The sequence below is a fragment of the Danio rerio genome, chromosome 19 (assembly GCF_052040795.2).
Source record: "Danio rerio strain M-AB ecotype USA chromosome 19, GRCz13ab, whole genome shotgun sequence".
NCBI lineage: Eukaryota > Metazoa > Chordata > Actinopteri > Cypriniformes > Danionidae > Danio > Danio rerio.
In genome coordinates, this window is record NC_141039.2 from 26133922 (window position 1) to 26161686 (window position 27765).

At 34.9% G+C, this 27765-nt stretch overlaps 1 protein-coding gene and 1 long non-coding RNA gene across 3 annotated transcripts; one reads left to right on the forward strand and one right to left on the reverse strand.

The window, feature by feature from the left end:
* Positions 1–722: 722 nt before the first annotated feature.
* rit1 (Ras-like without CAAX 1) lies at positions 723–27625 on the forward strand. 2 transcript variants are annotated; one of them, XM_087295068.1, is made up of 6 exons: positions 723–847; positions 3955–4069; positions 7719–7775; positions 17246–17319; positions 19491–19682; positions 25757–27625. In XM_087295068.1, exons 3-6 carry the CDS (start codon positions 7727–7729, stop codon positions 25985–25987), a joined length of 546 nt encoding a protein of 181 aa, XP_087151194.1. In that variant the 5' UTR covers positions 723–847; positions 3955–4069; positions 7719–7726; the 3' UTR covers positions 25988–27625. The 2 variants fall into 2 exon arrangements, with proteins under 2 accessions (XP_087151194.1, NP_001122253.1); NM_001128781.1 differs by having other exon boundaries at positions 814–847; positions 3955–4057; positions 25757–26010.
* Positions 20456–24250, reverse strand: LOC141379091 (uncharacterized). Its single transcript, XR_015516786.1, has 2 exons — positions 23998–24250; positions 20456–23127 (listed from the first exon to the last, which is right to left on the reverse strand). It is a non-coding gene; the product is annotated as an uncharacterized LOC141379091 (long non-coding RNA).
* Positions 27626–27765: the final 140 nt, after the last annotated feature.

The window sequence follows — 27765 nt, forward strand, 5'->3', positions numbered from 1 at the left end:
AAACAAGCGGTGCAATTATAAACAAGCGGTGTAATAATTCTGACAGCAACTGTATGCATGTGTGTGTATGTATATACTGTATATATATATATATACAATATATTTATGTATACAATATATATATATATATATATATATATATATATATATATATATATATATATATATATATATATATATATATATATATATATATATATTGTGTAAAGATTGGTTTACCTAGATACCTGTACAAAAATGATCTTAGACAATGTTTGACTGGCATGATTTATTTAATTTTGAAATAAGTTGTATATTGAGATGTGGTGGAAATGACATTTGTTTAGTTCACAATGGAAAAATGTCTCTCTTTTTATCTAAGTTTGTTCTCTTACAGATCTAGACAAATTGTTTAAACTTGTGAGGCTATGTTACGGTAATTTTGAATAGTTTTTTTACTCAACTTCACAAGACTAAAAGTGTCCGTAGTTGTAGAATGGCCCAGCAGCTATATTCCTTGTATATCTTAGTATTTAAATTCATAGTACAATAGACATCTATCCGTTTTACTTAATAAAAAAGTTAATTACTAATGTATTACAGTAGTAATAATGACTAGCAGCTGTGTCGTATTTAACAGAATTTTTTTTTTTTTTTTTACCACTAACTTAGCCTACGTTATATTACTCTGTACAGTTTGAACGTAACCCAGCGAGCTTTAGGACCCAGCCGCGCTCGTCTCCAGTTCTCCATGGCTTTGTATGTTTACAGTGAGAATTGTATGGCAGGAATTTTCTAACATCAAATATTTAAACATCATTTGCATCGATACAAAAGTCCCAATGGAGACAGGGATCCTGTGACACAGGTAAGCCACCAAGTAACATAGTCTGTTTCTAACGATGCTTTTATTCTACAGTACAGAATCACTCTTTGTAAAGCAAAATGACTGTAACGGCGGCGGCTAACGTACTTATGTGTCTCAGTTAGTTTGTTTTATTTTGCCGACTTAAGTGTTTGTTTAAATGCAACGCTGTCACGGCATAAACAAGCTTACTCACTCATTCACATCGATGAACTGTGTGGGCTGTTCTTCATCAACTTTAAGAGTTTTAAAAACTTTCGCAGCGCTCACAAAAAGTGCATAAATGAACTTCGCAAATATAAATAATGACGTCAAACGTCAGTTGTTCAGCTATATGTAACGTTAAACTTTATCTGTCGTCGAGTCGTTCCCTCTGGTAATTTTTCAAACGGATTTTCTGAAGTTAAGCCAGTTCTGTCGAGCATTCATTTCAAACTCGGACTTTAAGACGTTTGTTAGAAGTTTTTTTTTTTTAGGTTTCTTAAAATTTTCGTAATGACTTTCACATTTCTAACTAAGCTAGTGGTTTCAAGGTGCACTCAATGAAGGCCTTAATATTATACGTTGCTTCATATACATAGAAAGCATTTCCGTCGACATGATGCTTTTAAATACAGTAGGGGGTGACCTGATATTGGTGACTGTACTATTGACACGAATTTATATAGGGTAATCAATACATTATCGCAATATTGTGAACATTTTAGACATGCACTGTTTTCTAAAGAAATATTCCATATTTATTTAGATTTATTTAGATACATTTCAATACACACTTACAAAGTATACCTTTATCAAAATAATAAATTCATTTACCATTTATTTATTTGATCTAAATTTTTATTAATGCTCTTAAGTTTATAATGTTTGCACTCTTAATTGTTACCAACGTGTGTTTTTTGTTATGCTATTTGTTTTGCAGGAACGATTACATAAGCTAATAATATACACTTTGTGTAAATATTGCATTATTAATAATATATAATTATAGGGTACACCAGCACATACTATGATTGCAGCATAAATAGACAAGAGCGGAATGTATACTACTAACCAAAATATAGTAACGTTATATATTGTATATTTTCAAATCAGTGTGAAATTTTGTTTTCATTTTTGAAAAGTTTCATTCAAACAATTAGTCAAAAATGCAAACAAACAAGCAATACAAGCAATACATTTAGCACTCATTATTATATAAATTATTATAAATGAGAGGGAGCAGCACATACACGCAACAAAACACATTTAAGTAAATTTGCTCAAGATTTCAAAATGCTTCTCAGCATTTCTATGGCTTAATAATATTTTCCAGTGCTAAAAATCACAAAGATTTTACTGTTTAGAGTAACTAATGTAGCATCACAGTCAATGAGAGTGGAAAAATACATCAGACAGGGGTTCACTGGCGGATAATCTATTATTGACCGTGGTTAATGTAACACCCACCCCGTGGATGCTTCACTTTGTCACATGAATAGCTCGACAGAATGACTCACTTCCTCTTCTCCATCAAACTGAAGCTCTGGTGTCAAATACAGCCTTGACAAGTGATTTTTTTTTCTGGGTGCAGCCACAAGCTGCAGTGGTCCGCCACAGGCCTGCATTCATGCAGAAGTGCAGCTGTGGAATCAGACGCTGAGTGGTCCTTTGTTTATTATGATGAAACACAGCAGCCATGAGTCTTTTTTAACTTCTACAACACTACAACTAGATTAACATACGCAAACAGCCATCTATCTATCTATCTATCTATCTATCTATCTATCTATCTATCTATCTGTCTGTCTGTCTGTCTGTCTGTCTGTCTGTCTGTCTGTCTGTCTGTCTGTCTGTCTGTCCGTCCGTCCGTCCGTCCGTCCGTCCGTCCGTCCGTCCGTCTGCCCGCCCGCCCGCCTGCCTGACCGCCCGCCCGTCCGTCCGTCCGTCCGTTCCTCCCTCTGTCTGTCCGTCTATTTATCAATTGCTCAAAATGGATAGCTCATTTCTCAAAAGCAAGTATTGATGTCAATGAAAGTGTCTGTCATCAAGATGAAAAGTCCTGGCACCATTGTTTATAAACAAATGGCTTTGTCATGTTTTCATTTTTACAGTTTAATCTGTATTTTTTTTTCCAATGGAAAAAAAGTTTGGTGACACTTCCTGAAAATGCTCAAGATAGCATACTATCTGCACAGTCATTTTGAAAACTACAGTAAAGTTAGACACCGCTGCATTTAGTGAGGTATCTGAGTACAAGACACTGAATATGTATGTTTCATATTTTTACTGCATTTGCTCTTTGCCACTCTAATTTATTCACAGCATTGTGCAAAAGAATAAATACACCCTTATTTACAACAAACAGAAACTTCCTTTGGGTAGAGCTGTGCACAACTGTAAACAATATTGCAGTAAATATTGGAACTGAACCTACAACACACACAGGTCTGTAACTCATTCATTAAACTGTTTATTTTAGATGACATTTTCAGGGAAAAAAAGATTTAAATTTTTTTTTTAATTATCCTGACAGATTTCGACAACTAGTTCAACATTTTGTATGTAATGACTGAAGTAATGAAATGAGGACTATTCGTTTATATGGAATGACTATTCAGCATTCACAAGTTTAGTTCATTTTGACTGACATGACATAAGCAAATGATAATGTTATAAAACAGCAGAGTTGTATGAAAGCAATTGATGCATGTCTAAGAGCATTTGTAGTTTGTTGAACTTGGAAGGAATGAGAAACTGCTACTATGATGTGCACAAATGACAAATGTAAATAATTATTTTGAGAAATGCATTAACTGTTGTGCAAATGTAAATAATGTTGTGAGAAATGCACCAAAGGGACTGAGTAGTCTGTGTCGGTTCCTATCAGTCAGTCTGCCTGTCTATCCTTCTGTGTGTCACTCCGTCTGGTTGTATCTCTCTGTCCATCCATACAGTATTCTGTCGTCTGTCCTGATCTATCTGTCTAACTGTTTAACTTTCTCTCCTTTTTTCTGTCTGTCCACATTAACCTGTCATCCATCCATCCATCCATCCATCCATATATTTCTGTCTGTCCTTAAAACATACTTCAGCTTTTTAAGCAACCTTGTGTGTGTGTGTTTTGTAAGGTGTGTGTTACAGTAGTTTGGATGGAGTCCTCGCGGAGCACAGTGGGTCACTCCCGCGAGTACAAACTGGTGATGTTAGGAGAGGGAGGTGTGGGAAAAAGTGGTGAGTAACTTGGTATGTCTTTCTCTTTTTTTAACCTATTTTTTCACTTATAACTTATGTATACACTGCAAAAATTGTCTTATTTATTACTATCACTTTGACTGCAGTTGTTTTGTGTGTACATTTTTTTTTTGTACTATATATTACACTCACCGGCCACTTTATTATGTACAACTTACTAGTACTGGTTTGGACCCCCTTTTACCTTCAGAAATGCCTTAATCCCTCGTGGCAGAGATTCAACAAGGTACTGGAAATATTCCTCAGAGATTTTGGTCCATATTGACATGATAGCATCACGCAGTTGCTGCCGATTTGTCGGCTGCGCATCCTTGATGCGAATCTCTCAGTCCACCACACAACAAGGTGCTTTATTGGATTGAGATATGGTGACTGTGGAGGCCTTTTTAAGTACAATTTCATGTTGAAGAATCCAGTCTGAGATGATTTGGGCTTCATGACATGGCGTGTTATCCTACTGGAAGTAGCCATCAGAAAATGGTTACCCTATGGTCATAAAGGGATGGACATGGTCAGCAACAATACTCAGGTAGGCTTTAGCATTGACAAAATGCTCAATTGGTACTAATGGGCCTAAAGTATACCATGAAAATACCCCCCACACCATTACACCACCAACTTAAACCATTGGTACAAGGCAAGATGGATCCATGCTTTCATGTTGTTGATGCCAAATTCTGACCCTACTATCCGAATGTTGCAGCAGAAATCGAGACTCATCAGACCAGTTAACGTTTTTCCAATTTTCTACCATCCAATTTTGGTGGGCCTGTGCGAATTGTAGCCTCAGTTTTCTGTTCTTAGCTGACAGGACTGGCTACTGGTGTGGTTTTCTGCTGCAGTAGCCCATCCGCCACAAGGTTGGACGTGTTGTGCATTCAGCGATGCTCTTCTGCATATCTCGGTTGTTACGAGATATTTGAGGTAATGTTGCCTTTTTATTAGCTCGAACCATTGTCCTCTGACCTCTGGCAACAACAAGGCATTTGTGCCCACAAAAAAGTCACTCACTGGAAATTTTCTCTTTTTCAGACCATTCTCTGTAAACCCTAGAAATAGTTGTGTGTGAAAATCCAAGTAGATCAGTAGTTTCTGATAAACTCAGACCAGCCTGTCTGGCACCAACAACCATGTCACAATCAAAGTCACTTAAATCACCCTCTGCCCTATTCTGATGCTCAGTTTGAACTGCAGCCGATTGTCTTGACCATGTCTACATACCTAAAAGCATTGAGTTGCTGCCATGTCATTGGCTGATTAGAAATTTGCATTAGCGAGCAGTTGGACAGGTGTACCTAATAAATGGCCGGTGATTGTATATTAATAGCTTGTACTAGGCTATATGTGATTGCTCTGTAACGACTGCTCTGATTTCATTCTTTAGTTTATTAATTCTTTAGTGACTTGAAAGAGCCTTGGGTGACACTTACAATGAGGTTCCAATAGTAATGTCAGTAAAGTTAATTTACCAGATTTGTTCATGTTTGTTAATGTTAGGTGTTCATGTTCACTCACAGTGCGTTCACTAATGTTGCGAAGTACAACTTTGAATTTAATAAAGAATTATAATGTTGAACTATGATAAATAAATGCTATACTAGTAGACATGAATAACTAACAGTTTATGCAATAAATTCAATATGCAATAACCAGTAGGTACAACTAAATTCATTAGATAAAATAAAAATAATATTAAATATCGGCAAACTCAAGAATTATTCTCTGTGTCTAGTGCATTTCAAAATAAGCAATGCAAATTTCAAATCAGATTTACTGTAAACAGTTTTACATAGAACAGGCTGATATGCCAATATTTAACAATAATATATTTTATCCAGTAAATTTAGTTGTGCCTATATTGCATTTACCTTTTTTGGCAAATCTATCAACGTACTTAATGTAATGTTGTCTCTGTGTCTCTCATTTTATGTCAACTTACATGGTGCCAGAGAAATTGATATATTTGCTCCATTAACTGGTTGAAATCTACTTATAAAGATTTAGGTCATATCGGCCTCCTTTAAGTAGCTGCTAGAAAGTCACTTCATGATTAACTTCATGACACAACCATTATGCTTAACCCCCCCAGTGTGTGAGCTAGAGGTGACTGTGGAATGTAGCAGGAAAACTCTTTTGGTGAAACTAAGTCAGACCTTACTGTCCTAACTAAATAATTAAAAATCAAGACATAATCATTTTATTTTGGTAAAATAAGCATGATCTAGAGGCCTTTGCCTTTCATATGTCACTTCTGATACCAAATGATCAACTAAAAGTCAAGTTTTTTGTTGTTCCTAAAACTTGGACAGGCGACAAGACTTTTGTCAGGTATTCTTATTCTATAAAGCTATGATAAAATAAAGCTATACATTTTTTTATTTCATACATTTTGAATTTTTTTAACTGTGGAAATCTGTGTGTCATTTGTAAATTATAAAACACCAACACACACTAACTGATCCAGTGATCCTCAGCCAAAATAAAAAGACATATTTGAATGGTTTAGGGGCGAGGCAGTGGCGCAGTAGGTAGTGCTGTCGCCTCACAGCAAGAAGGTCGCTGGGCCGCTAGTTAGAACCTCAGCTCAGTTCGCGTTTCTGTGTGGAGTTTGCATGTTCTCACTGCGTTCGCGTGGGTTTCCTCCGGGTGCTCCGGTTTCCCCCACAGTCCAAAGACATGCGGTACAGGTGAATTGGGTAGGCTTAATTGTCCGTAGTGTATGAGTGTGTGTGTAAATGTTTCCCAGAGATTGGTTGCGGCTGGAAGGGCATCTGCTGCGTAAAAAATTGCTGGATAAGTTGGCGGTTTATTCCGCTGTGGCGACCCAGTATTAATAAAGGGACTAAGCCGACAAGTGAATGAATGAATGTTTTAGCAACCAATTGAATGAAAAAAAAGAAATCTAAGTTAAAACTCCAAAATTAAGAAAATAAACTAATTAATATGATTAAAATATAAAATACTCCTCAAAGTAGTGGAGCAGAATAGCTTTTACAATCCTCCTTTTATGAATAATCTGAATTCATCCTAAACTGATTTTAATGGTCAAACAAACTTGCTGATAATTAAATCTCCCTCATTGTAATTAAAACGCCACAGTACAAACAACCATTCTTTTAATATAAACAAATATTATTTCCAGCTTTCTTGTCGACATGAAGTGTTTTGCAGAGATCGACTTTTATGCCTAATTTCTCACTACTATATGGCAGGGTTATTTTTGTCCGCTGCAGCCCATTATTGTGGTTAGACAACAGCAGCTCTCACAGCCACAGACATACAGTAGAGTCTCAGCCAGACAATAAGAGTGTGGGTGTTGGCTCACTGCTTCAGTCTGCTGGTCATGAAGGCGCAGGTGCCCAGCAGTTTCCTTCTCCTGTTGACCAGCAGACTAGAACAGGTCAGCTGATGTGAAGGATCCTCAGGCTTTTGCTCTCAGTGTTTGAGCGAGTGCTGATACTCTCTCTTTTATATCTCGTCTCCATGTGAACAGAGCAGAGCAGAGCAAACACGTAGCGACAGCAGGGTGTGTTTGCTGCACATGAGGGAGAGCGGGGAGATGTTTACTCTCCTCTCGCTGAATTTCATGATACCACAATTATGTAAGAGCTGTGCTTGTCTCTTTTTCTTTGTCTCGTAGCCATCATCATGCAGTTTATAAGTCACAGGTTTCCAGAGGACCATGACCCTACCATTGGTAAGAAAGACCTGATATGTTTTTTTTTTTTTATTATTTGCAATCAATTTTTCCAATCAATTCCTGTGGCTACACATCTCAGGATTAAGGGCGTACTCACACTATGTACAGTTGCCTTAAACCGGGCCGAAGCCTGCTTGTTCCCCCTCCCGTCTCCCCCGACGGCCCGCACTCACATTACATTCGGGCCTGGGCACGCTTAAATCATCGATAATGCACTTATTAGTAAGTGCTCAGCACAGGGGAGATTTCTTTAGTTATATTGTTTTAGCCGTTTGGGATGCGGTAACACAAAGTCAAATATTTTTAATATATTTTAACAGATCAGCCACTTTTGACGCGCATAAAGTCCTCGTGTTGCAGGAATTAGTTCAGTTTGCAGTTTGCTAGAATCAGTTTGCTGAAGGTGCAGTTGCAGGGGTGATAGCGTTCCGGCACCACGCCGGATTTCCGGCGTACTGTGGCTGCGGGGAAAAAAATCAGGTTCACGGATATTGATCTGTCATTTCTCAAGATTCACAGAATTCACTCACTGCTGAAAGCGCCGGATTGGTTTTTATTAAGTGCCATTTTGTGTGCTCGTGAATCATCTTTTGAGTGTAGACGCCATGTAAATAAAAGATTAATTGTGTAATTTAGAGAGCTTTATAAATTATAACGGATCTTTGTGAGATCTCTATGAACTAAGATTAGTGACGCTTTTTAGTGATAATAAGAGGAGCGTGCTTTGCACTTTACAGGCTAATCCATTCAGAATTTGTAAGAAACTTTAGTTTTCGGCACATATACGCTGATATGTTTTGGGAATGACTGCATATTTACACTGGGTTTATTCTCGAAATAACGGTGAAGCAATAGACGGGACAAAAATATATTTCCCCCTTCTCCTTAAACAACTTAGTGTTTCAGCTATGAAATAGTTCAGTTTTGTATGTACCCTAATATCAAAGTGTTTATATTTAGTTTCGTTTTTTATTCAGCTTATTTAGAAAAACATTTGGAGCATTTTTTATTCGTTAAAAATAAGTTTTTTTTTTTAACGAACAGCGCCCAGCGGAAGACCATCATTGTCTGTTTGATCAGTTTGCCTTCTCAGATCATCACGACTTGCCTAAAATAAAAGATATAAAACAGTTCAAGTATAAAACAATGGTAGCTTAAACGTTAAAGAATGTGTGCTATTAGGCGCATAGTTTGCTTATAAAAAGCTTGCAGTACATCGAGGCGCCAGAGCAATCACTTGCATTCTTTCAGTGGGAGCAATTTAAAGTTATCCGTCATTTTTGCTCACAAAGTACGAGTAATACATCAAAAAACGTTACAGCGTTTTTATAAAATAAAGAAAACCAAAATTATGCGCTTTCTGTCGTCTGGTTTATGAACAGGAGCGCTTAACAAAATGAAGCAAAATGTATATGCCTCACAGACATAATAAATATATTTATAGAAAGCTTTAAATTATTACTTAACGAAATAAAACAAATCGAAAACAAAAAAACTCCTTCATGTAATCCGTAAAGATGAATTTCTTTCTAAAGGCGAGTCCAAGAGGAAATTGCCAGTCAGGATCTTTGCGACACTGACTCAGAATAAGTAAATAATAAATTAAAATAATAAATAATAAAATAAAAAAATAAAATAATAAATAAATAATTAAGATATGTCCTTACTCTTTCCTCGACACATTCATTGTTATTTGTTTTTGCCGGTGCTTGGGGCGAGTTTTAGCTTATTGTGTGCGCTTGAACGCGGATTCACAGTAGCAGTTTTAACATGGAGTGACACGACATCTGACGTACAGATGACACTGGCACAGTCCGGTTTTCCACTGTCATGTGTCACTCGCTAGTGGCATGTGTAGTGACCTGTGTCACTCAGAGTGTCGCGCTGCATGTCACTACAGTGACATCGACACCCGGCGAAGCTTATGACATTAATTAACACGAGCAAAACCATATTTAATCATTACGCGACTTTTAACCTAATTTATCGCGTCGCAAGTTAGTTTATTTGCTGAGCTACTCCACGATGTTTTAATTTAAACGCTTTTATTTTATGTATTCGTAGTCATACTTCTGTACGTAATATAGTCATTTGACAGTACATGTCAGTCAAATTTATTGTGGCATGCTTATGTATGGGAGGGGTTACACTTATCTGTTGTACTGTATATTATTGCATCCTGGCAGTTCCTTTGTTCCCTACAATATGGACTTCTCTATGTTTTTAATTCATTCATTTATTTTATTATTTAACTTATTTTCATTTTAAGGTATTTTAAATAATATCCTTTAAAAAGTTATAATAAAATGCATGTTGAAAACTCATAACATATATGCATGTAAGATAACAGGTGTCATTTGCCTAATGATTTTTAAATATTAAAGCAAAGAGACTTATCAGATTTATGTGCTTATAACGTGCTTATACTGACACCTACTGGCACATGTCACAAGATCACTGACACTGGCATGTGTCACTGACATTACTGGCATGTGTCTAAAAAGAGCCACTTGACAATAATGATGATCAGGGTTACACATAGGCTGTTAATATATTTGGGCCCAGGGGCCCACAAGTTATGTGTTAAAAGTGCGTTGCATACATTGTACCCCCACCCCTACTCGCCTCAGGGGCAAGGAAAAAAAGTTCAGGCTCAGGAATTTTTTCCACTATCAGCCCTGCAGTTGTCATACAGTGAGGGGTTTGCGACTTTAATAATCTTTGACAGTTTGCGTTCATTGAACAGTAAGAATGATTCATTAATCCATAGGAAACAGTCCCTTAAAGTCATGCCTTGTCCTTGTCAGACTCAGGCTTGCTTTGCACTCACACTACAAGTATACCATGCCGAAGCCCAAGTGAACTGCGCCTGAGCCTGATTCAGAGCACTCACACTTCTCAAACGATCCAGGGAAACGGGCTTGGGCACAGTTCGGATAGCATAGTGTGAGTACACCCTAAAATTTAGCTTCTAACTTGCCGATTAAAAAAAATAATAATTAAAATAATGGGCATGTCAGTGTTAAATTTTTGCTTCAAAGACCATGAAACCCCCCTCTATTGGTTCAAGTCTACCTCTGAATAAAAAAAAAAAATGCTTCATGATGGGCATGGAGCTCTGCGGGCAGAAGGAGGAGTGGGCGTGGCCGGCAGAGCAGGGAAGAAAGAGGGTAGCGGGTCATAAGGGTAAGAGGGTAATTGTTGGCTCACAAAATGAGATACAAACCGCGAGAAGACCCATGATTTTATAGTTTACAAAGTTAAAATGCAAAGAAATAAACTAATTAATGCCCTGCTAAATTTGTTAGTCGTAATTTCATATACACATGACAACAATTTGTTATGTCATCATAAAGATAATCGTGTTTATATAAGCACTATAAATGAGGAGGACTTGAATGCAGACACAGTAAATAGCAATGCAGCAGGTCTCTTGCCATATCTATTTCAACCATTAGCCCTGCTGGTAATTTGGAGGATTTTAAACAAATGGCGAACACAGCAGCACGGATATAGGCGAGTTGTCTTAATAGATTGTTTTCACATGACGTCACTGATGATGCGCGAAATTCAGATGGAGGGCAGGAAGTGATTCTTCTACATAGGAATCGCTATCAGAACATTAAAATGTTTCTGTTTTTATGTATAATTGTTTAAATCGGCCAAAGTAATAAATGCTGAACTCGTTTATAGAGTTCCAAAAGTTTTTGCTTATTAAGGGGGAATGTTCCAGAAACTGGCTGAAAAACAGGAGAACAGGCGACATGTAATAAACATTTTTTCAATACATCTGTGTACAAACTTGAACGTGATAATTTGTTTGACAGCACCATTAAATATTTTATACAGACAGGGCTTGACATTAACTTTTTTAAGTAGTTTTCTAATGATATTAGTCACTCTGCATTTTTACTAGCCACAATTTTGTTGTTGGGAAAATATTTTTATATGCATAAATATGACTTTGACATGCTAAAATTACTTGATTTAGATTTTGTTTCTCCACATGCCTCCTCATTCATTTCACATTTTGTGAAAAACTATATGTGTCAAAACAAGCTAAATATAGCTGGATACTATACGTTTTATTAAAAAAAAAAACAATTGACTTTTTAAAATAATTATTGTCAAGTATCAAAAATATGCACAGTAATCTGTCCTGGCTAAAGGTCTCTCATATCACCAGTTAACTGCACATAAATAGTGAGTTAAAGCAATGTTGTTGTGAAAAAAAAAGATAATTAAACCATATAAACAAAAATAACCATAAGCAAACGAAAGCAGGTGAAAAACATAGTATGTGTGATAATGAAAGTATGATGACACAGTCAAGGCCAATTAATAATCTAATCAAAGCGAAAGCAACCGGTGCTGCTTACAAAAAGACACATTTGGAGCTTTTAAAAGCAGCAAGACTGTGGTTGCATTAGCATAACTTTTTTGTCAGGTCTATATGAAATAGAACCGATCACAGTTGCCTTCCAGACACGGTTACTTCAGGCAAGGAAACAGGAGCGCGCACGCGCTTTAAACAGTTGCGCGCATCACATCAGCTGTTAGCGCGACTGATCATCCTCTCATACTGTATTCACCTGCTTTCTATTGCCCACGCAAAAGCAATTATTTTTGTTAGTCGTGCTGTTTCTTGATTCTAAGATCACATTTGCATGCATATTGGGTGACTTATGCTCGAACCCTGCTTTTAAGAAAACCACAATTTAACATTTTTTTCAACCAGCCAAAATGGCTAGTGGGAGTGACTGTCTAACCCTCCAAAGCTGAAATCTACCCGCATTTGGCGGGTGTTGATGTTAAGCACTGTATACAGACCTAACTATGTGTTTAAATGTTAATGTAAAATCCAGGAGAATATAAATAACGTAACCTGCCATGTAATTGCTGCAATGAATTCTGTTTCGGCATAGTAAACAACTGTATCGTAAACATTAAAATGCGCAGCAGCAGTAAATGTTTGTTGATGGTAAGTGCATTGACAGAACAAAAATAAACACTTGTGACAAAACTAGACGGTTATTATCGTGGAGCACTTTTTCCCAATTACAAAAAGATACACATAATAATTTAGACTATGCGTCCACGCTTTTGAATGCTTGATGTCTGGAAGATATCCGCATGGAGAAAAAAAAACTATAGTAATTTAAATGTTTTTTTTTTTTACAGTGAAGTGTATAATGTGTACAACTCTTTGTTATTTATAATACAGAATACTGCAGCATGGTAAACTGATAAACTGTAATAAATACTGTAACGTTAATGTAAACTGGTGCAATGTGATAGTGTATAATTATAGCATAGAGAACTAAAGCCTATTGAATAATTTGTTTATTACTACAGTTGTGTTGTACTACAGCAATTATATAATTACCACCAATTCAAGTAATTATCTTTAGTATGCTTTCAAACACTGTAGTATTTATTTTTTCATGCAACGTAATAGCTTATACAGTATCTACCGCCTGGATGATTGTCAAATATATTTTAGTTCAGTAGAAAACTTGACTCTCTTCATGAAATAAGGATCATGCCCAACATATGTGATTATTTTGCCAGCTTGGCAGGTCTGCCTTGCCTTCGGAAAACACATGCTCTCATGAATAATTAAGAAGCAGGGTCTTCTCATAGGATAAGAAAACTTGCATATGAATAATAATGAGAAACCAATGTTTCTCATTCTCCACTAGCAGATTCGCACTAGGTAATATTTTGATCCCACCCCAAAAATTATTTTAGACCTGGAAGATGAAATTAGCTGGCAAAAGCTCAAAATTATCCAGTTTTACCAACAATTTAAGCTGACAGCTGCTAATGTTGTGTGCTCAACACACAAATCTGTTAAAATAAAAAAAAGTACTCCAGGGTGTCCTGAACCTTTAAAAGTATTTTCATTTTAGTATTGACACTAGCTTCTAAATCAGTGAAATGTTTCAAGTAGTGAAGAAGTCATTGAATACAAACCACGGATTTTACTAAAATTTAACTGCAATCTGCCTTAAAATGAAAACATTGTAAAAACATTTAAAGGGCACCTCTGATAAAAATCTTTTGTAAGCTGTTTGGACAGAACTGTGTGCAGGTATAGTGTGTCCATAGTCATATTGGGGTGATATAAAGACAATAAGTATCTTTTTTTTTTTAAATTTCCTGACGTTAAAATATTATCCAAATCCCTCCTATTTTGAGGCCCGCCGCAACGTGACGTAGGAGTGTGGTTTCTCCGCCCATCTAATTGACTGACAGTCGTGTATTAACATGTCTTCGTAGTATCACATATAATCATGTCAACAAGACAGGACATGCACAAAGCAATTGGGATTAAAAGATCTGTTCAGCTTGCTGTGATTATCAATCATCATCAAATGTGATCAAGAATGAGTTTAACAAGACAAAACATTTCTAAAACAGTGCACGTTTGTAATAAAGATAGTAAAATTGCTTCGTAATTCTTTACCACAGCTGCCTGTCAGTACATCTATAAAAGAAACCAATCCCGGTTCATGGACGTTAAATCAGGTTTATTTTGTACATTAACATAACAGATGTCCATACAGCAGTGGATATTAACATGTCACATTTGCGTGCAAAAACAGTGCAAAGCTAAACGTGTGTGTGAGCACAAGTGCACATGTGCAAACTTTTTAACGACAATGTGTGTGACTTGTTGTAGAAAGCTTGAATTAACTCCACAACAAATACATCAAATAACCATTGGGAAAGGTCTTTCTGTAGTAAGGGAGATCTGCTTCATTATTATCTGTCACTGTGCTGTTTATCTACGTGAAGACTACACCCATCATAGCAATAGTGAATAATCTCTTTGGCTCTGCATGACACGCAAGTGGAAACAGTGGACGGGGAGAACCAGCTCATTTTTTATTAAGGGCACAGGCAACACAAACAGCTACAAAGTCAAATCAGCTCATTTTCAATATACACATCGGTATCAGAAATAAAGGTACACGAACTGTCACTGGGGTGGTACCTTTTCAAAAGGTGCACATTTGTACTTAAAGGGTACACATTGGTACCTCAAAATTATATATTAGTACCTAAAAATGTTAAGAGGAACACTTTTGTACTTTTTAGGTAATCATATGTACCCTTACGGTATTAACGTGGCCCCTTTAGGTACAAATTTGTAACTTTTGAAAAGGTACCACCTCAGTGACAGTTCGTGTACCTTTATTTCTGGGAGTGTAAAATAAATCATTTGATGGGTATTTTGAGCTTACAGACACATTCTGGAGACACAAAAGACTTATCTTACTTAAATCTTGAAAAGGGGGTAAAATAGGTATCCTTTTAGGTAAGCTTTTAACAAGTAATTGCCTTAATCACAGGGTTGTTTCCATACAATATAAATTAGTAAAAATATAAATACAGTATAATTTTTTATTTATTGAAAACACAAAAAATAACATATATATTTAGTTCATGTCTTTAGAATTTCATTATAAAAAATCCTAATAATTATTATTACCTTTCATTTTATTCTATTTATTTATATGATATTTCAATGAAAGTGACACTTGTTCGTTTTTGGTTTCATTCACATTTTAATTTTTAATTGGAAATGATATGAGCATATAGACTAAATTATGGTTTTCTCATTGTACCCAGTTTAATAATTCTCTGTTCATAGAGGTTTATTGCAGTTTAATAGAAGTTAATCCCATAATTTGAGCAATTATAGTTCAGGGATAGTTTATCCAAAACTGAAATTGTGTCATCATTTACTCACCCTTGACTTATTTCAAACCTGTTTGACTTTTTCCTTCTGCTGAAAAACCTGTAACGATTGACTTCCATTGTATTTTTCTTACAGTGAAAGTTGATTGTTACAAGTTTTTAGCTTTCTTCGAAATATCTTCTTTAGTGTTCAACTAAATAAAGAAATTTATAAGGGTTTGTAACCACCTGAGGGTCACTAAACAGTGAGTAAATTTTTATTTTTAGTAGGTGAAATATCACTTTAAGCCTCGTTGTAGCTTTTGATATTATTTATCCTACACTGTAAAGATAGAATGGGATGAGTGCTCAAAAAATAAACTTTTTGAAATTCAGCCAAAAATAGGAAGAAAATCCAATTTATTTTTTAACTCAAGACATGATGAGATTGTTTATAGAAGATGCCATATTGGACACACAAAGCTCACACATGAACTCAAAGGAAAAAAAAAACTCCCCAAAATGTCAGTGTTTCAACCAAAAACAAACTGTTAAACATATCCTTGTGGAATCCCCTATTTTTAATGTTATCAGACATTTTTTTATCTGGTGAGACTTAATTAAAATTAAATGTAACAATTTGAAATGTGAGTCCTTCTACAGGGTTTCTGCAGGGTCTTAAAAAGTCTGTGTTTTATGTATTGCTACTCAATCTGGCCAAAACCCATACAATAACTAACAATTCGTTTCAATAAAACTTTAAAATTTTAATTAAAAAAAGTAATTTTTTACTCTATTTATCATAATGGTTTAATTATTTTCTCTCAGTAACATTTGTTTAAAGGTGCTCCATGTATTTACTGTTGAGGACACCGACCTGGATAGATGATTGTGCATAATTTTAGATAATTATAATTTTTAAAACCTTTTTAAACATTTGTTACATTTTTTTATTTTTTATTTTAAAGAAAGTTTATGTAGGAAAAAAAGTGTATAGATACAAGTAGAGATTGCATTTTTTTACACAATATTTAAAATATTTTTTTAAATATGTCTAAAATATTAAAAGTGTTTATTATTCATGTATTATTGTATTATTAAAATATATATTATAATATATAGTTTTTGATATGACAAGTAAAAATCTTTTCCATCTGGGCCATTTGAAAAAATCCTTATCATTTATCCCTTTATGAGTCTAAAATTTCATTCATAATGGTCCTTAAAATGTCTTTAAAAGTCCTAAATTTAACTTGGTGAAACATGCAGAAACCCTGTTTTAAAATTGTACAATCTTTATCAAAAGTAATCCTTAAAAACTGTTTTAGATTTTTATTGTATATGATTATTATTATTATTATTATTATTATTTATGTATTTTACCTTGTGTATTATTTATTGCTGCTAATGACTTTTAATTGTTAGAATATTTTTATAATTATAGAAAAATGGTATTTATAAAATGTGGTAAACTTATGTTGTTTCAGCTCATTACAAAGAAGTAGTTTGATCAAACAGCAAACATGCTTTTTTGTGTGTACATATTCCAAGCTTTGTTAGATTACCTTTGTTGTTTTTGTTTACTTAAAAAAGAGAAAGAAAACAAGTCATTAATTTCAAGTGTTGAGAAACAAACAAAATATCCAACACTGAATTTATTTAGTAGAAAATTATAAGCAGTAATATTGTAAAATATCTGTATAATTTTAGATGGCTGTTTTCATTATAATATATTGCACTGTAAAGCTGAATTGTCTTGTGCGTGTTTTTCCTTTTCTTAGAGGATGCCTATAAAACACAGATCCGCATTGACGATGAGCCAGCAAACCTGGACATCTTGGACACAGCGGGACAGGTACAGTAGGTGGTGTGACAAAGATGGTCACAGAGAAAACAAAACAAGAATCAGGCATGCACTGAACACTTTATTTTGCAGACTGCAAGAAGATCAGTTTCCTTTTAAAATATGCCTCGCTTCTCTTTTTCTGTTTCTCAGTTTTGCGGTGATCACTTCACAAGACATTAAAACAGGCCAGGCATGAATCTTGCTCCTCTGACTCAGCATATTTTTCCTTATTCGATCACTCAGCACTGTTATACATTTCACTAGTCATCCCATCATCATGAGTTTAATGAGAATTTGACTGCAATAGAACGATGTAGTGTAACAATGCTGAGATATTAAAAGATTGTTTCGAAATTCATTGTTGACATAATGTTGACTACAAAAGAAATTTGGACTTGTAATAAGCTCTTGGGTTTTAAAACCAAACAAAAATCTTTTCACAAATCCATTAAAGCCATGAGATTTACATGTTTGTAATTTCCTCTTTAAATAGCTGCTCATATAATGAATCCTGTGTTGAGAATTAATTTACAAATGTATCCGAATCTGGATTTGCCCTTCATCTTCTTTAAAAAAAGACGCAGTTCCAGTTTGTGTTAATTGTCCTGTCTCTACGGATTTGTGATCAATGTTCGTTGTTTATATTTATTCTGATGGCAAAGTTAGTATCATTAGCAGTACTCTTTCAGTTTTTAAAGACCTACCTTGGTCAAAATGATTTAGTTACCAAATTTACAGTATGTTAATATCACTACAATATCATGGACTGAAAATCCTCCACTTCCACACAGCTCTCAGATCCACTGTAAATGCTGCTCTCCGAATCCCTGTCTATTGTCCCTGCATCTGTGTTTTTGTTGCCGGTGTGAAAGTCAGCTGTTGTGTATGTAATGAAACTTCTCTTTTTTCATGCAAACCCTTCCCTCTTTTGCTACTCGACATTCCCACCTAAACAAAGCTGGACTCACCCACTTTCCTGACTTTTTTCAAACTAGAGGTGTGAAAACACCCTGCTCAGACAGGGGGGTTTCATAGCCCTTTAAATCTTTACTGGGCAGGGAAAGTTTATTTATATAGCACATTTCATATATAATGGTAATTTAAAATGTTTTACATAAACAAGAATAAAATAAACAAAATACAAGTTTAAGACATTTAAACAACAAAGAATAAAAATATTAAAAACAGATTAAAATGTGTTATATTTATGTTATATTAATATAACACATGTATATCATTTACTAATGTTATATTATATTATATACATGTTATATAGTTTTTGAGGACGGGGGTCCTAAAAAGTCTAAAAATATCTTAAATCTCAAAAGCAAAATTTTAGGCCTACTTAAGTGTTGTTGTAGGTTTTAAATCTTTTTTTAACAGCTCTTAATTTTTCTACTGTATGTACAGTATAGCTATCCAATCTGGTTATTAACACCTATACAATCACCAACAATTGATCTCAATAAAATTTTTAACTTTTTATTTAAAAATAGCATTTAATTACTTTCCTTACAGTAACATTTGCTTAAAAGTATCCACTGCTGAGGATACTGACCTAACCTATAATTTTTTTATATTAATAATTTATTATTATTGTAGATTGAAGTAATTGACAGCTATGTTTTGTACTATTCTTGTTATGGGTCATAGGGTTTGTGCATGGATATATTTGAAAAAAAAAATTCAATCAAAATTATTATTATTGCATTATTAAATGTATTATTTTTAAATATTTTTAATAGGGCAAGTGACAATGTTTTATAACCTGGATATTTAAAAACAAATCCTTAAATTTCATTCATAATGTTCTTAAAAATGTCTTTAAAAGTCTTAAATTTAACTTGGAGAAACCTACAGAAACCCTGTATAATACTAATGTTATGTTGAATAATCATTCAGAATATCAAGATATTTTTACATTGTTATTAGTTATAAAGTTTCAAGATGAACACTTAGCAGACAGAAGCAACTTTACTTGATTATGCATGAGTTTTTGGAAAAAAAAAGGTTTAAATCTCAATTTCAAATTTTAGAATGATTGGAGAAATGATCTTAGAACAACTAAAATTAACAAGCACACAGGAAAAGGATTCCTGAATAAGGTTTGATGTATATTTTATTAATTTATCAAGTGATCATTGTCATATTCATGGCCTTGTGTATTCGTTTGGATCCAGGCGGAGTTTACAGCAATGCGTGACCAGTATATGCGAGCAGGTGAAGGTTTCATCATCTCATACTCCATCACTGACCGCCGCAGTTTCCAGGAGGCTCGTCACTTTAAGCAGCTGATTTACCGTGTACGACGCACCGTGGACACACCTGTCGTGTTGGTGGGCAACAAGTCTGACCTGGTACATCTCAGACAGGTGGGATGCTCTTCATATTCAGACTCCATTGCATAATATGATGTTTAATAATGGAATCATGAAGTATCCCATCGACGCAACATACTATTGACTATAATGAAACTTATAACTGTAGTGAAGGCCAACCTATACATTCACATTTATGCATTTGGCAGATTCATATTCATATCATGATAACCATGATGAAAAGGATTGACAAATGAAAATTAAACAACCTTCACTAATGGCTTGATTCTCTTATGTGTGATCCAGTCATTGGTCTAAACGGCAGACAGTCTGAATTAAATCAAATCGGTTTGAGTTTCTTTCGTATGTTGAACACAAATGAAGATATTTGAAAAATGTTGGAAACTTTTATCCTTTGTTCCCTTAAACTATCAATAAAACTATCCATTTACTGCTGGAAGGTACATTTACCTCAAATTTTTCAAGTAGTTGTAATTAAATACACTTTTAATGATTATTAATGATGAAATTAGCTGTCAATAATTAGTTTTATCAAACTGGTATCTGTTTAATTTGTACTTGTAACCCTTAAACTAGAGTAACCCCAGGTTGGAAACAAGCGACAACATCCTGTTCTCCCTTTCTGAAGCTAATACGAAAAGAAATGAAATTGCAATTCATCGAAATTCCGCTTGGTCTGGCTCCAAAATAGAGTACATGTCTATTAAGCCCAATGTTAAAATGGCTAACTTTACAGCCTGATATACAAAACAATTTTGGTGTATATAGCTAATAATACCCTTCATGAAAACTGTGAGGGGCTGAAATTTTTTTATATTTTATCTGTTTTATTTATATTAAGTCTGCATAATTAAGGGCGTGGCCACAGAATGACAGCTTGGACTCGCTGGTTGTTGTCACATCATTCCGGCTGATCAGCTGCTGAACTCGGCATTTACATAAATTTTTTGTTTAGTTTTATGTGGCTTTACACAGTCAACTGCCTTTTGGAATTATTTCTTACAATTATCAGATGGTATGGCATACTGTTTACACTTAATTGTGCTTGCAAACCATTCAAGTGGCGTCCATTTCCCTGGTGAATGAAATTATATACTTACATACCATCTCTATAAATGTATTTGTTTTATTTAAGACAATTTATTATCCATATTTTTATTTAAAACTGTAAAGCACTCCAGAGTCTGCCAGATTGATTTGCTGTAGGCTAATGCCTGAATTTCATCAATAGCAATTTGAAGTATTTGGAAATAATTTGCTTTTTTCTCCTGTAGAAAAACTTTATAAGAACAATGTTTAGTGGCTCAATGTATTACAGCAGTGTTTTTAAAAGACTAAACACTTTTTTGATATAGTACACAACCAAGCACATGTGGTCAGAACACAAACGAGTCGCAGGTAATGAAGTATTAAGCATTTCTGCAAAAGAAAAGCTAGTCTACGCTAAATGTTAGCAGGCATCTGTAGCTCCGCTCTCGTTCCACGTCATTGTCCTTTTTTGATTACCCCCGGTCAGTGCGATGACGTGCAAACAAAATGGCAACAGTTGGCCACGCCCATCTGCAGCTTCATTTGCGCACTTCAGAAACCTATGGGTGATGTCACGGATACTATAGAATAAACAATTAATATGCAAATGAGTTGCATGACATCACCATTTGTAACAAAATCAGGTTTTTTTTAGCTGTAAGCTTGTATTTTCAACACTGCGTCATTTAAACAAGTAAAGCCATAAAATTCATTAGAAGCAATTTAAGCAATTTAACCAATGCAAGGAATCAAGTTAGGTTTTGATTTTGACCAGCACATTCAGCTGTTTGGTTTTGTCAAAGCCACTGCCCTGAAGGTCATTTCCTCTTCTCAGCTCCATTCTCCTTCTGTCTTTATGATTCCTGCTTTCTCTGCCACAGGGAAGAATCTCTAATGCCCAGGGCTGCCACCATCATGCTTCACAGTGGAGATGATGTCTCATTGTGATGTGCTTAGTTTGATATGCGCCAAACACTTCAGCATTGTGCTGTCTGAGAAAAACACAGAGTCACTCTAGTCTTCACCTGCCTTTGGGCGAAGTCCAGATAAAATACCATGAGCTCTTCACTCTTATGACAAGTCTGACAGTTTCTCCAGTCTCTGGCAAGGAGGGCTGCAGCTTCTAAAGAATTGCCGTAGGCCTCTTGATTGCCTCTCTTACAAAGGTTTCTATCAGCTGCATTACACTGTAGGATGTCCCAGTCTGTTCACATTCACAGTTATACTATATTTTCTCACCTTTTACAATAGGTTAACTGGGTGTAAGCATTATGAAGTCTTTTGGAAAATATTTGCAACTGGTCATGAACTGAGAAATTAAAATTCTCTTGATGTTTGGACAGACATGAGAGGTCACTGAACTGTTTCAGAACTTAAAAAATTCTCATTAGTTGCTGGTGCCAATCTTCCTAATCAACAGGTTGTGAAATGAGCCACTTATTATGTAATAGTGTGGCTAAACTCTTAACTGCCTGTTCACACTGATTTGTTCATAGGTAAATAATAAGAGGTAAACACATGCCTAAAAAGAAACTAAACCCAGAACATGCTCAAAACAACAAAATTCTCTGCAGTGTCAATTTGAGAAAAACTAAACATTGCCTTCGTTCTGATTCCAACATTACTTTAGAGCGGATTAACTTGGTCATTTGTTTAATTCGTTTTACAAAACAGGGCAAACTTGCAGAAGAGAGAAATTCCAAAATTGCGGGCATGGGCCTGGATATTTCTGCAGATGGTTTACAGACGATGAACAAATTAAAGAACTAAGATGTGAAATGCTAAGATTCTCTCAGTCATATAAAGACATTCAAAACAGGACAGAAAATAGCCTATTACAATCTTAATAACATTATGAGAGGTCTCAGAGAACAGTACAAAGTGAATTAAAAATGTTATGACCCTTTAAAAAAACGCTTTACTTTTTTGTAAATAGGCTTATTTCACTAGTCACCCAGAGTTAACCGGTTAAGTTTTGTCTTTTAGCTTAGCCTTGCATAAATCTTTAAGAACATCTTCATAATTTAGGAGTAAGCAGTTGGTTGACTGTATGGATTAGAGAATGTGCTGTGTTAATCATGTTATGTGCTCAGTTTTAAATATTGGGCTACCTCAGGGATGTGTATCTCCTATTTTATTTTCTATATATATTAATGAACTGCAGAGCAATGATGACGATAATCTCACTCTTATAAAATAGGGTAATTGATGGCATTGGTTTCCTGCCAATCCTGTAAATGAATAGCTCCTTATATTTAAAATATATTAGTATCACAGATTGGTTTGTCAAAAGTTCATTACATCTTAATATTGAAAAACAAAATAGCTATGTCAGGGGAGTCAAACAAGAGTAGCAGATACTAGATTTTATAAACCAGTTATCATAACTGGAAAAATAGTAGAGCTAATCTGAAATTTGAAGTATTTAGGCACAATTATTGACAATGAACTGAATTTTGACATACAGTGCTCAGCATATATGAGTACACCCCTCACAAATCTCTTAATTAAATAAATATTTTCTATAAGATGCTTTACAATATTTGTGCATACACCTTAGTTTAGTCAGTACTGATTACTGAAGCCTAATCTAGCAAAATAACTTACAATAATGTTTAAAAAACTAGTATCCCAAATTCATGTTGGGGAAAATATTAAATAACCTTTTTTAAAAATAACAAAAATCAAGAGAAGCTAAACATGTACACAATTTTGTAAAAATGTTGTAGTTTGTAATTTCTTTTGCAATATTTTGCATGAATTTTAATGTAGGGGTGATGCAGTGGCGCAGTAGGTAGTGCTGTCGCCTCACAGCAAGAAGGTCGCTAGTTCGAGCCCTGGCTGGGTCAATTGGCGTTTCTGTGTGGAGTTTGCATGTTCCCCCTGCATTCGCGTGGGTTTCCTCCGGGTGCTGTGGTTTCCCCCACATTCCAAATACATGGGCTATATCTGAATTGGTTAGGCTAAATTGTCTGTAGTGTATGAGTGTGAATGAGTGTGTATGGATGTGTCCCAGAGATTGGTTGTGGCTGGAAGGGCATCCGCTGCGTAAAACATGCTATATAAGTTGGTGGTTCATTCCGCTGTGGCAACCCCGGATTAATAAAGGGACTAAGTTGAAAAGAATGAATGAATGAATTTTAATGTATTATTTTTTCATTTCTAAAGATGTTCTGGGATTAAAATTTTATTTTAATAAATATATCTGTTTAATAAATAAGTTTTGTTCAAATGCACCAACATATATTACTCATATTCACTGAGAAATTGCTAAAAATATTAATTTTCAAAATGGGATGTACTCAATTATGCTGAGCACTGTAGTAACGTAGGGGCTGTTTATTAGAAGGCAAGTGTAGACGCGAGTATTTTGGACGTTGGTTCTGACGCGTTTGTTGCTTGAACGGGTCAATAAAAAAAAGTGAAATGGCCATACCTTTACAAATAAAGTTGGATATTCCAATCCATTTATTGTCCATTTTCTCAAAATTAAAAGTAAACATCAAAACAAACATAAACCCGTTCTCACAGCATGGCGGTCAAAAAGTTTGTTTGACCTTCTTCTTCTACACATCTCTCACTCGTCGTGAGGAGAGCATGAATACCTTATACACCCTCTAGTGGTGCAAAAGAACATTGCAACCCATAAATGGCTCCAACAGCAAGTCAGCGCATCAGTCTCCTCTGCAAGTTGAGAAGCTTTATTGTTAGTACACAGACTTTAAACATGGCATATAGATCATTAATAGAGAGTGTTCTTACATATAATATTGTTTGGTAACAACACTTAAACAAGAAGAAGTTATCGCAAATGATCAATCAGGCAAATAAGATAACTGGTTACAAACAATATTGGCTGCAGATTTTATTTGTCTCCTTAATGGAAAAACAGCAATTGTGATTTTGAAAGATAATACACATCCCCTTCACTCAGTTTTTGAAATGTTACCATCAGGACGCAGGCATATAATTTCTAGAGCCCAAAGAAATGCTAAAAAACCAATTTATCCCAATTGCAGTTGTATTAAATTGGATCACTGTTTAATGTGAATGGTGCGGTTGTTAAGAATGATCTGCAGTAATATGTTTGGGGTTAGTACATTTTTAATTCATGTTAGTTAGTTAGTTAGTTAGTTAGTTAGTTAGTTAGTTAGTTAGTTAGTTAGTTAGTTAGTTAGTTAGTTAGTTAGTTAGTTGGTTAGTTTATATAGCACGTTTTTTACAACACAACGTTGCCCAAAGTGCTGAACACAATCAATACTAAAAATAAAATCCACATCACATAAATAACAATTAAAACATAAGGCAAACCCCTTTCATGTGGTTGTCTTGAAGAGTGTTGCTATTATGTGATTGTTGTATGGTTGTATGTATGTTACAAGTGTTAAAGACAAATTTCTTTCTGTGCAAAGCAGAACAGACAATAACGTTTAAACAAACAAACAAATCATTGAAACAGATTAGACCATTACCAATTGGATCTATTTAAAGCTTGACCTGCCTGCAGTTACATTCTGTACTAAGACTGACAGAAAACGAGCAGGTTCAACGATATTGCGCAATACCTGAAAATAGTTTCCAGCTTGGTAACTAGGTAACAGCCCTGGGTAGTATTATTGTGCCAGCTCCAGCCATGGTACTTCAGCAAAGTCACTTGATTATTAAACCAGAATGAGAGTACACTTCATAGCCTTCCTTTTCATTTTCTTTCAGTCTTAATACACAATGTAACTACAGATGAGTCAAGTTTTAAATAGGAAAATTATTTTTAAAAAAAAAAGTACATTTTGAATGAGATGCTAACGGTCTAATGTGAATTAATGATTTATGCTAAGCTAAGCTAAAAGAGCTCTTACCAGACCCTGACATCGACTGAATGTATCCAAAAATGGTAAAATAAATTGTTCAACTCTAGGACACTTGTAAAATAATCTTATTTACCCCACCAACCCCCCACCCTACCTAAAAAGTGCCATTTTTAAATTCCTACTAAATCTTATCTAGTATTTTTCAAAGAGTCACCGCAGAAAGGAGCACCTTAAATTGAAGCTCTATTCATTTTGTCTTCACACTTTCAGGTTTCCGTAGAAGAAGGCAAACAGCTGGCGAGAGAGTTCCAGTGCCCGTTTTTTGAGACTTCGGCAGCGTTTCGTTATTACATCGATGAGGTTTTTGCAGCACTGGTGCGTCAGATCCGCCAACATGAGGCCGAAATGGTGCGGGACAGCGAGAGGAAAACCCGACGCAGCCATTCCTTCTGGAGTCGCCTTAAAGCCCCCTTCCATAGGAAACAGCAGTCCGAGCACTGACAGAGCCACAGAGGAGGGCATTCTGGGATACTGATGATTCTCTCGCCTGCAGCTGTATAACAGGTGGTTTGAGGACTGTATTTTATAGATTATTGTTGATTGTTTGCAATGACGCACTCCCAATCATTTCAGTTTCACTGTGCAGGACACACTCACTGTCATCATATGGGACGTGGGCTGATTTACTGATGTTAGAGACTAAGACTGAAGTATTAAACTTGACAGCAGTTATTATTTTTCATGTTCGGACAGCATTATACCTTGTGAAGGTCAAATGACAAGGGGAATGTACCTCGTATTTTAATTGATAAGAATGTCAGAAACAGCACATGGATGGATTTATAACAGGTGTTTTTGAAAAGAGGTAAGGTCATGTCAGGAGAAAGATGAAGGTCAGATGAGTTTATGAGAGGAGAGAGCATGTTTTAATGGGTAGAAAAAAAGAGATGAGCGTGTAGGATTGTAATAGTTTATGGCAGGAATATTAATCTGCCAGAATAACAAGTACTGTAAAAGCATTTCATTAACTTCTTAAATGTGGCTGTACTTTTGTCAGACTCCTTTAAAAAAAATAGCTGTAGTTTTATAATAAATAGATTTGATTTATAGAAATTGGGTGAATCTCGCAATTAAGTGTCCAGGTCGTTACAATTAATAATTGTTTTAAATGGTTTTAATTGTTAACTTAATTTTTTTTTAACTGAACCTTATTATAAATTCTTACCATGTCTTAATACCAATTAAAAAAATTATTAAGATATTAATTAAAAATATTTTCATTATAATTCAAAGAACATTTTCCCTAAAAATGTTAACATTAATAACATTCTCATTTGAAATACTTAATAAAATGTCATTACTGTAGTGCAGTGATGTTTTACAATTTAAAGGCACTATATGTAGAGTTCAGAAACTCATATTAATCAAATGTTCTGCTACAGTACATTTCATCAGTCTGTTCACATATTGGCAAAAATAAGTGATCACATAAATAAAATCTGACCTCTATCCACTTTAAACAAAATGTATATTTGTTTTATTTTACAATTGCCTTGTGGTAATGTAAATTATATTCAATAAAGGCATTTAACGGGCATGAAAATAACGACCCAAATAGTCTTGCTCTTCTTAAATTGTAATTGATTATATAATAAGAACAATTTATTTTATTTTGATTTGAACAATTACTTGGACACAATTATGGAGGTTCTGTGAGATTCAGTCAGCTAGGATGCATTTTTGTTGGGAGCTGAGCTGTCTGATGCAAAAACACTGTACATGATTGACTTTGTGAAATCTGGCTGAGCAATATTCAGGTCCACCTTTGAGTACACAGATTGACCGAAACAAAATTGTTTCCTTTTATACACAGGGTAATTTTTATTCCAGTGTTTTTCTGTAATCAATGTGTAGGAAGTGACCTTGATGTGGCTTAGGGTTTCCTCTTATACATGCTGTGCAATTACTACGCATCAAATCTGAACGGACTATCTGTTTATTTTGCACTTAATGCAAATTCATGTTATTATTTTTTTCCTTGTGATTATTAGATTTCATTTTTAACCAAAGTGGTTTACTATATTTTCTTCTATTTATTGTCATCAGAGATTGTCAAATAAAATTCACTTTACAAATCTATCAGTCTTGATTGTTATTTAAAAAAAATAGAATAAATCAATAATAATAATAACAGGGCAGCACAGTGGTACAGTGGGTAGCACGTTCACCTCACAGCAAAAAGGCCGCTGGTTCGAGCCTCGGCTGGGTCAGTTGGCGTT

Excerpts from the sequence above, each read along its gene's own strand:
- rit1 (NM_001128781.1), top strand. The coding sequence starts at position 3,976 with ATGGAGTCCTCGCGGAGCACAGTGGGTCACTCCCGCGAGTACAAACTG. Across the intron at positions 7,776-17,245 it reads GGACCATGACCCTACCATTG|AGGATGCCTATAAAACACAG; the intron begins GTAAGAAAGACC and ends TCCTTTTCTTAG. Across the intron at positions 17,320-19,490 it reads TCTTGGACACAGCGGGACAG|GCGGAGTTTACAGCAATGCG; the intron begins GTACAGTAGGTG and ends GTTTGGATCCAG.